This window comes from Ursus arctos, unplaced genomic scaffold (genome assembly GCF_023065955.2).
Source record: "Ursus arctos isolate Adak ecotype North America unplaced genomic scaffold, UrsArc2.0 scaffold_28, whole genome shotgun sequence".
Taxonomy (NCBI): Eukaryota; Metazoa; Chordata; class Mammalia; order Carnivora; family Ursidae; genus Ursus; species Ursus arctos.
In genome coordinates this window covers 8,196,902-8,206,748 of record NW_026622963.1, presented here as the reverse complement: position 1 = coordinate 8,206,748, position 9,847 = coordinate 8,196,902, and the positions used below count along the sequence as shown (strand labels likewise).

Below are 9,847 nucleotides of genomic sequence, written 5' to 3'. Positions count from 1 at the left end.
TTTTGATTTCCAGAGGCGCCTGGCTGGCTCGGTCGGAAGAGTGTGCAACTCTTGATCTCAGGGTCGGGAGTTTGAGCCCCGTGTTGGGTGTAGAGATTACTTTAAAAAATAAAATCGTAGGGGCGCCTGGGTGGTTCAGTCGGTTGAGTGCCCCCACTATTGGTTTCAGCTCAAGTCATGATCTCATGGGTTGTGGGATCGAGTCCCGTGTCGGGCTCTGCACTCAGTGGGGAGTCTGCTTGAAGATTCTGCCCCAAGCCCCCTCTGTCAAGTAAATACATCTAAAAAAAATTAAACCTTCCAATCCTCAAGTTCGATGTACCCCCTCCCTTACAGCTATACATGTAAACCTCACAGTTTTTTCTTGGAACAGTCATAGCATTTTTAAAAAATTAAACCTACATAGTGTTTTATATTTAGCTCCTTACTTATATTTGTTATCTTTCGAGGATTGGTCCAACATGAGCTACTCTGCCATTATCAGACAATAATGATTCCTCCTTAAAAACAAAATGATCATAGGGGCACCTGGGTGGCTCAACTGGTTAAGCATCCGATCTTGATTTGGGCTCAGGTCATATCTCAGCATTGAGATCGAGCCCCATTGGGCTCCATGCTGGGTGTGGAACCTGCTAAGATTCTCTCTCTCCCTTTGCCCCTCCCTGCTCCTTCTCAAAAACAAAATGATTATAATCATACATTCCAAAGCTTTACTGTCTTTGGAATGCAGTTTTGTACTAATATTACTCCGTAGAAAGGGCACTTTTCCCATATACTAGTTTATACTTGCGATTTCCCGCCTCCGCTCAAGCCATCTAAAACCACGTCTGTGTCTGTGATCATGTACTTTGCCTCATTTTCCTAATACTGTGAAACACTGTGATGACATGAGCCACTCCCATATTAGACATTAGAAGAGCTCCTTTCTCACCAGAGGGCATGGGAAGCTGCAAATCCACATGCCCCAGAGACTGGGCAGGTGTGACCTAGGACGGCCGAGCCCCGAACAACGTGGGCTTGGACTGCACAGGCCCGCTTATATGTGGATTTTTTTCAGTAAATGCGCTGGAAAATTTTTTGGAGATCTGTGACAATTTGAAAAAACTGTGATGAATCACGTAGCTTAGAGATGTCAAAAAAAAATTAAGAAAAAGGTATGTTATGAATACACGGATAACAGTTAAGAGCAGGAGCTCTGCATCCAGACCTGGGTTCAAATCCTGATCTGCCGTTTTCCTTGGAAAACTCGTTTTACCTCTCCCAACCTCCACTTCCTCCTTTTCAGAGAGGGGGTAATAGTGTCACTCTGTTGGGAGGGCTCAGGGAGACCGATCCCTTCCTGAACCTGTCCTTCCCTGGCCTCCCCGAACACGCCTCTCCTGGGTCTGTCTCTTCTATCACTGTCACTTGCTTCTGTCTCCTTCATGGGCTCTTCTGCTTCTCCCTTTAAATACTGGTTTCCTGTTTTCGGTCCCCCCATTGTCTTGTTCCTAGCTTTCGTCTGGGGACTCCTTTCAAATCTGTGATCTTTCAAATCTCCTTTCAAATCGTTTCAGCGATCACCCAAATCAAGTTACTCCTGCATTTTTACCTGCAAGCCAGATTTCACACCTGAAATCTGGCTGTTCAGGTGTCTACTCTCACCATCTGAATGTCTCAAAGACAAACCTGTCTAAAGCTAGATGCCACAACCCTCCCCCCGCACCCCCCCGATGGTCCTCTTCTCTGGTTCGTGTGCGTCTCCCCAGCGGCACGTGCCCACGCGACGGTCTGTTCTTGCCCGCTCCCTCCAGCCCCCGGCTCCCGTTGATCTGAGCCCCCTCTGCTCCTCTGAGTTTATACCCTTACTATCTCTGTGTCACAGGCACGCCAGACTCCACGCCGAGAGAGAGGAGAGCTTTCTCCGCCGCTCAGGGTGTAGACCCCGGGTCTGCCACACCTGCCGCGGGGCAAGGGAGCTGCTGCCGCTACGCTGCCGTGTGTCTGAGACGCGAGAACCACAGTTTTGTCACTTAGCTGCCGCCTCAGTGTCAAAACAGAGCCAGTCATGATACAAAAACCTCCTTAGTTTGGTGTGGCGATAGGTGTGCTGTGCTCACCTTCAAGTTCTGGTGATGATAGGGCGCATCAGGTGCAAAGTGGGGACTGGCCCTCACGCGGACGCTCTGCTGGCCCTAAGCCCGAACCTGGCCTTGAGGTGCCTTCTCTAGTTCCAGACTCGTTTGGGAAGCAGCTAAGAGAAGACCGCGTCACAGGTTCTTTTAAAAAGGTTTTATTGTGATCTCTTCTTTTTACACCTAAGTAAAACCTTCCCCAAAGGGATGACGACACATAATCTTCATTCTAAAAAGGACATATAGGTGACGTACTGAGCATCTGGCCACGGGCATCACTGATTGTTTCACATAAAATTAAACAGCTCTTTTGTTTTTCCTTTTCATCCTTGGTGCTGATACCAGCCCAGCCCTTCACCCCCACCTCTCATCATACTGACATGATCTGGCTCTACGTACGCTCTCACGTCTCAAGAACAAGATACAGGACTCGTTCTGGATTCCCTTGGACAGATGCAGCCGGAATATCCAACAGGCTGGGCCTCAATTTAGAGAGGTTTTTTTCATCATTTTCGCCCTTAAATGTAGACTGTTAGAGCTGGATTACTAATCCAAGATTTGTGTTTGCCTTCGGGGCTGACAAGCCCCACAGCCTGCGGGTCGCCTCCGCTAAGCCAAGGCTTCATCGTAGCAGGACTCCGGAGCAGAGGTCGTGCAGACTTTCCTTCCACAGAGGAAGGGGTCAGTCATCCAGGAGGTGAAAGTCATTTCAGAAGCAAACAGCATCATGTGCCCGACTGGTTCCTGGAGCTACAGACCAGAGCCACGAGCCTCGCACTTAAGCTTAAAGGGCCTGTCGGGGCCTCTCCTGTCCGGGCTGACGGGCTAGCGGGAGGCCGCATCGGCCGCAGCTCCTTGCGATCGTAACACATCCTGTGTCCCTTGGTTCCCAAGGAACACGCTGGCCTCCTTGTCACATGACCTTTCCTAATCTGCTACATCCTCACCAAAGACACCCCTACTCTGGGGTCATCCTACTCCTATTTTCTCTTATTTGTGCCGAGGCTTCGGCCGGATGTGCTTCCGCGGTGGGCTCCGGCTCCGGAAGCAGAGATAGCGGCTTTGTGAGCTGGGACGTCCCTGCACCTGGTAACAGAACAAACAGTGTGAGTTCTCAGTTCCACGATGCTGGAAGAAATCATTATTTTTAGTGTCAGATTTCAAAAAGAAACCTCGCATCTTCTAGGATCAGTGGGACTGTGGCCTGTTTTTGCAGCTATGAAGTTAGACTTAAAGCAACGGTCCAGTTTGCCTTCAGTGACTCACTGAAAAAAATCCTCGATTACCTGCCCCATGCTGACTTAGGCAGCCTTGCTTTAATTCTCCCTGCTTTATCGCAACAGAAGGCACTGTCGTGGATCGCTAAACCCGAACAGGGTAAGGCCCCCGCACTTTAACCACTCACCTACGCCTGCCAGTAGCTGTTCCCTCCTGCACAACTTGCCTTAAGAAAGCAAGTGCCGCTTAGGCCAACATATGGCTTGTTTCCCCTTCCAGGAAACACTACTTCGATGTGTTCTGAGTGGGAAAAGTGTAAGCCTCACTTAAAGCCGTCACGTCTCTGGGGCGCGTGCGCGTGTACCGAGGACTCCGTGGAGCTGTGTGTAGCCCCCTACCTGAGGGGAGCTTCCTGTGTGCGGCCGCGGAAGACATCGCCTGTCCCAGGGCTTGATTAGAGCCCAGAGGCTGCTGGAAACCGGCAGCTTTGCTGGTTGAAGTGGTCCGGTGCTTTGACTTGGTATCTTTAACTGGTTTCGTCCAGACCAGTGCCTCCCCGACCTGGAGGGCAGCTCCCAGTTTCTGGGCCATCTCTACCATCTTGTGCCCACATGGGAAGAAAAAAAGAGTCACAGATGTCACTGGCAGAGACAAACCTACCCACTTCTTCCCAGGCCTTCCACCTGGGAGTTTAGCCAAAATCATGTCTGCCGGTACTGGTATGTGAGAGAGTTAGTATTTACTGCAAGGAAATCATTCTCCAACAGCAGAGAAGACAGAGTCCCCTTCGTGGACGGCAAGGGCACGCACACAGGATCTCAGAACCCCACGATTCAAGTGTGGTGCGTTACAGGGCTACCCTCCGGCCTTCCCCACGTGAGGAGAAGCGGGAGGAAGCTGCAAAGAGACCTCAACTCAGTTGTATTATATCAATAACGTAAGTCAGCCTGACTTTCCCCTATTTTCTTCTAGGAAAGATTTTCCTCAGGCTGTTACTAACCGAAGATTTCCTGCTGCCAGGAACATCAAAGCCAAAACAGGCACGAACCTTTAGAATACTTTGTATCTGGATTATTTGGGCTTGACTCAAAAGTCCCCGGACAGCCTCCCGGGACCTAATAAAAGACACACCTCCGAGTCGAATTCCAGAGAGCTGCTGTCCTTGAGCAGGCTGACCTTCCTCTCCATCTCCTGGTACTGGGCCAGGGCGCCCTTCCTCTCGCCCTGGTTGTACAGCAGCACAGCGTAGTTCAGGTTGACTAACGGGTTACACCTGCGGCAAACGGATTCTGTGGGGCGTGGGCTTTGCAACCCGCGCTCATTCAGAAATCCTTCTCAGTGCACAAAAACCAAAGCTGGTTAAACAGAAACTTCTCCGTTCTCCAGCAAGGTGAGAGCACATGCTCTGCGGACCTCTGGAGAAGCAGAGGTCAAGCCAAGCAGGAGCTCGTGGGGGCAAGTCTGACATCCCAGCCCTCGACGGGGCCGTCGGGGCAGGCTCGCGAAGGGGATCCCTAGCCTGCCTCCCGGCAGACGCCGTGGAATTCATCCCAGGAGAATTAAGTTTATCTTAAACGAAGCGAGTCCCATCTGCTGTTCCAGCCAGCCCGTGGCTGTCGGCAACCCAAGCCCGCTGCCAGCCCCTCCTCTGGCCCCCTGACTGCTAAACCCCGGGCTGAAGGGCCCGTGTCTGTTCCAGCTGAGCCACGCACGGGAGCCACACACGGGAGCTGAGGGCCCACATCCTTTCCACAGGTAGGCCTCGGACAGCAACAGTGGGGCTGTGGCGCCATCTGGTGGTTTTGGGGAGTCCAGCCCGCCCCACCGCCACTCCCAACAGAGCGGCTTACTTGTCCAGGCGCACGGCTTCTGCGTAGGCTCTCTTGGCGTTCTCGGGATCTTCCAGATTGGTCAGAGCCACTGCAACAAAGAAAGGGGGCCCCGCGGCTGGAGAGTCCAGCGTAGAACACAGAAGGAATGTTTCAAGACCACCGTTCATCCAGTCCCCAAACTGAAGTCCTCCTCTGCCCTCTCAGCTCCTGGAGCTACGGAAACAGTCGCTCGGCCTCAATGCCCCTGTCATCGGCTCCCGCGGCCCCTCCCCACGGTCAGCCGCGGATCCTGCTTCTTGTGCTCTCTTTTCTGACACTACTGTCGTTCAGGTGCAAGTTGTTTCAGGCTTGCTTGCTTTTATCCCCACAGCAATGTCCCCACCTGCCTCCATCCACTTGCCACAAAGCTGCCAGGGGTCGCCCTGACTTACAAACAAATCGGACCATGTCACCACTGACTTAAGAATCCTCAGCGATTCTCCATTACCCATAACCCTGATCCTTCACTTGTTTAGCAACAGAACACGGTCTCCTTTTCAATCAGGATTTTCTGGAAGCCTGTTCTATAAAACCAAGCAAAACAGAGCTGTCTGGAAGCCAGGCCCACTCCACCTGCCCACCAGTCATGCGTTCACTTCCACCGGACACGAAAGAGATCTAGGAATACAGCTGGAAAACCTCGGCCTCTAGAATAAAGACCAGAGTTCTTTATTCCACTCGTGCCATCCCAGACCATCTCTCCTGACCACCCCCCACTGCTCTCCACCCGCGGCTGCCGGTCCGGGCTGCAGGCCTTTGCCTGCTCCTCGGCCACGCTATGCCGGCGAACTCCAGTTAAGCCTTCAAAATGCAGTGTGAAGGCCACCTCCACTTTGTGAAGTCAGAAATGCCGCTCATGCCTCAGAGGAGGCCCAGGTGTCCCCGTTCCTGCGTCCCCATCAGAACGAGCTCGCTTCGTATTGGGGCAGCCCCCAGCGAACCACCATTCAATTTGCTTTTGCAGCCTTCCTCTTAGAAATAAGAACCCCACAATAATGATTTTAAAAAGCCCACCTGGAGACCACACTGTCCGTGAGAATATGGAAAGTGCTTTCGGGCTTACACTTAGTAAGTCTGGCATGTGGAGAAATATCCCCCAGAAAGAATATTAGTTAGTACTTTCATGTTATAGTAACACATTAATAATAGACCAATTATGTCATGACAACAAAACCAGTAGCTAATACTCATTGGTATTTGATTACGTAATCCTCCCTCTCTACTCTGAGATCTACCCAGTACGTAGTGGAGGGAGGACACTTCTAAAGCCCAAGCTCTTAACACTCAATGGTATCTGGAACTTAGTTGGACTCTTTCTTTTTTTTTTCTCCCTCTCTCTATACATTTGTAAATAAATTGTCAAGTCAGGGAAAACAACTGGTAAAAGATGAACTAGGGACGATCTTGATTTAACCTGTTGGTCTCTGAGTGAAACGCCCCCAAGCTAGAAGCAACCAGATATCCTGTCTTCTTTTGCAAGCTCCAGGACACTCACCGAGGTTCCTGGGGGATCTGCGAGGCAATGGCTTCTACGGCACATTTAAACCCTGGCCTCATATGATTCTAGATCATTTTCCGTCATCACAGACTACAGAGGGGCTCTCCCCACCAATGTCTCTTACCAGCCAAAAGCATGTAGAGCTCCCCCATCTTCGGCTGGAGGTTGATGGCTGCGCTGAGGAAATGGAAAGCCGACGCGTACTGCTGCATGGTCAGGTGGACAAGGCCCAAATTATACAGAATCTTCCAATCGAAGGGAGCCAAGTAGTTGGCTCGCTTCAGGCAGCTGATAGCCTGCAGGGGAGAGGGGGCACTCGATGAGTGGCTGGGGCAAGCCTGGCAGCCCCAGGAGCTGCGTGTGTGAACACAAACAAGGAAGATAAGGAGACGCTCACTGCCACGTATTTCTTCTTGCCGAAGAAACACATTCCAATGTTATTCCAGAGCGGAGGACTTTCTGGAACGGCACAAGCTACAACTCTGTACTTGGTGAGGGCAACATCAAAGTCCCCGTGGGTCTGCATCATGCTGCCTGCTGCCAAGATGGCCTGAAAACACAGGACATGAAAAACTGGTAACTAAGCCATTCCCCGAAGGCTGTCGCAGTGAAGCGGCCATTCTGTGCACTCAGCAGGCCCGTCGGCACGGACAGGACATACACGCTTCTTCCGGGCCACAGAAAATATATTCGAGCTCTCGGAACAAACGCTCGGGAGGAATGTCCCCGCGCCCGCTGTGGCTTTCTCTGGCACAGTACAGAAAAAGAAAAGATACAATGTCAGTGACTTCCCCTGGCTCATTTGTTTCCTACTTCTAGTCCAGGAAGTCAATTTTTCAGAGTCAAGGCCCTTTCAGTAAAAAAACAGCCTTGTATCTGTTCCCCCATGGCCCTACTTGGTACCCCAAGTGTTCCAGATAACCCAGAAACTGCTGTCTTTGGCCACTTAAGGTCCAGCTCCTTCTGGCACCACCCAGGCTTGAGGCCTCCGCAGTCCAGCCCTCTCATTTCTCCGAGGAAGGGCGCCCAGGCGGGAGCTGGCGGAATCAGCCTAACACGCCTCCCGTGACAGAAGCGACAGGACCAGGCCCGCACCCTTCGTCAAAGCCTGTTTTGCTGCCTCTCCCTCCGTGACATTCATCCACTCCACGATCTCAGCCCCAAAGTTCTATCTGGACAAGAGTTGTCCTCGCAAATTCATTAAGAACCCAGCAGTCACTTCACCAGAATCTCCTCGGACAGTAGTTGTAGAGGCTTTGTTCATTTCCAGAGTAACACACGGACCTTCACCGGCGCGACAATGTCACTGTGTGACAGGCCTGTGACAGCAGATGTGCACTTGTAGAAAATAAGAAGCAGAACGCTAGCACTTTACAATACATTCAGATAAGAAGGGCCATGTCTGTTTATAATTTTTCTAAGAAAAAGGTAATTTCTTAGGTATCCACAGTGCTTTCTAGGGCCAGGTCACCTCAGGCAGCGGTGGGAGCGTCTGTGTGAAGGCTCTGGGATTTGACAGCCTACGATACCTTGTAGTTGGTAGGGTCATAAGTCAGTGCATTTCCAAGGTGTTCAAATGCCTTCTGGTAAATGCCGAGCTTGGAGAAAAAGCAAACCAGAGAATTACATCAGGGGGAGACAGCAGTTAAGGAGTCTGGCCAACCACACCGTGAACAGAAACACCTGGGCTTTCTGGTTGTCCCGACAAAAAAAGAGCTACAGATACGAGATAAAAAAAAGAACACAAAAAATCCCCATATTTGTTGATTTGTCCCCTGAAGGTCCAAGTATCTGTTTGCCCGACCCGCCTCTGGCACACTCTGCGGTTCCCACTCAGGCCTCCTTGGCAGGAAATGGGCTGGTAAGCATCCTGCCCAGGGGCCAGCCTCCAAGCCAAAGCCCAGGAAGGCCCAGGGTTAAGCTCCTGATTCCTTTTCAAGAAAAACAAGAGACAGAAAGGCCACCCTAGAGGCAGAGCTGGTGGACCAGCTGAGCAGGGAATGAGTTTGTCAGGGGGTGGGACAGGGAGAGAGCCTCAGGGGGCCCGCAGGCTGGTATAGAGAAGTGGAGGCACTAAAAGAAAGCCATTCACACGCGGGGAAACGTGGAGCGGAAAGGAGACTTCGTATTCTAGACCACGCTCTGGCTCTGCCTTCTCTTTCCTGTAGGACCGGGCTGGGAAGAGGTAGCTACAGAAACGGCCTCCGCCCCAGGCCTGCCCGTGCCCACCTGCCTCACAGCTTCTCCCGCAGCAACACGAAGCCAGCCCCCACCAATTATCTCCCGTATCTGCCCCTTCCTTAAATGGGTAAGAATGAGAACTGCAGTAGCCTCGAACAGACTTATTTGTCTGATTCGAATGCAGAAAATTCATTCCTTTGGCAGACAAAGAATATCGAATGCAGAAAGTAAGGTTCACCTGCTTCCTGTGACCTTTAGTAGAATGTGATAGAGTAAAATCAAAGTGCAGGGACGCCACACTCCATACAAACCCAAAAGCATTGCCAACCTCAGTGCCTGAGTGAGGACAGTGCTCATTACCTGTAAGTAGAGTAGTCCTAAAGTTGTGAGAAGTTCCGTGTTTTCTGGCGAGAACCTGCAACACAGAGCCCCGCACAGAGCGCTCAGAGGGAAACAAAATGTGTGTGAGACACCGAGACCCCTGCCTGCGGGCCCGCCCTCGTGCAGCCCCTGGAGACACCCGTGAGAATTCCTGAAGGTGATTTGGGAATTTCCTTCAAAAGTTGGTCTTCTCAACCCTGGCTACAGGTTGGATTGCTCAGCACAAAGGAAATGGGACTTAGAATCCAGACTCCTTTGTCAGGACCCTTCCTTAGGGCCAAAGTCCTAAGAACCACCTACGGAATATTCTGTGTGACTGTCCTGATTATACAGAGACAATTAAAGATGGACACTCCATAAATCACGTCCATCTAAAACACACAGTTGTGGCCAGTTCCCTCGCGTAGGTTTGTGGGGTGGTTTTGTTTTGTTTTTCTGGTCTCACTGTACAGACAATGCCAGCAGAGTTTCCTGTTTAGGATCCCAGCGGCCCTCATGCTCTGCTCTCCACATTAAACAAAAAGCCATACTAAATAGCCAAACTAAAAAAAGAAGGAAGACACATACGGGCTCAAGGAAAAAGC

The 9,847-nt window shown here is 51.2% G+C and overlaps 1 protein-coding gene across 3 annotated transcripts in view; it reads right to left on the bottom strand.

Moving 5' to 3' along the window:
• Positions 1-2,256: 2,256 nt before the first annotated feature.
• Positions 2,257-9,847, bottom strand: part of BBS4 (Bardet-Biedl syndrome 4) — a 61,783-nt gene continuing 54,192 nt past the window's right edge. For all 3 annotated transcript variants that reach the window (XM_026478462.4, XM_026478460.4, XM_048221822.2), the window contains 8 exons: positions 9,243-9,297; positions 8,231-8,299; positions 7,099-7,251; positions 6,826-6,997; positions 5,183-5,252; positions 4,464-4,605; positions 3,731-3,932; positions 2,257-3,200 (listed from right to left, as the gene is read on the bottom strand). In XM_026478462.4, the coding sequence (XP_026334247.2) occupies positions 3,073-3,200; positions 3,731-3,932; positions 4,464-4,605; positions 5,183-5,252; positions 6,826-6,997; positions 7,099-7,251; positions 8,231-8,299; positions 9,243-9,297 (991 nt within the window). In that variant the 3' untranslated portion in view covers positions 2,257-3,072. The remainder of the gene's footprint in view (positions 3,201-3,730; positions 3,933-4,463; positions 4,606-5,182; positions 5,253-6,825; positions 6,998-7,098; positions 7,252-8,230; positions 8,300-9,242; positions 9,298-9,847) is intronic.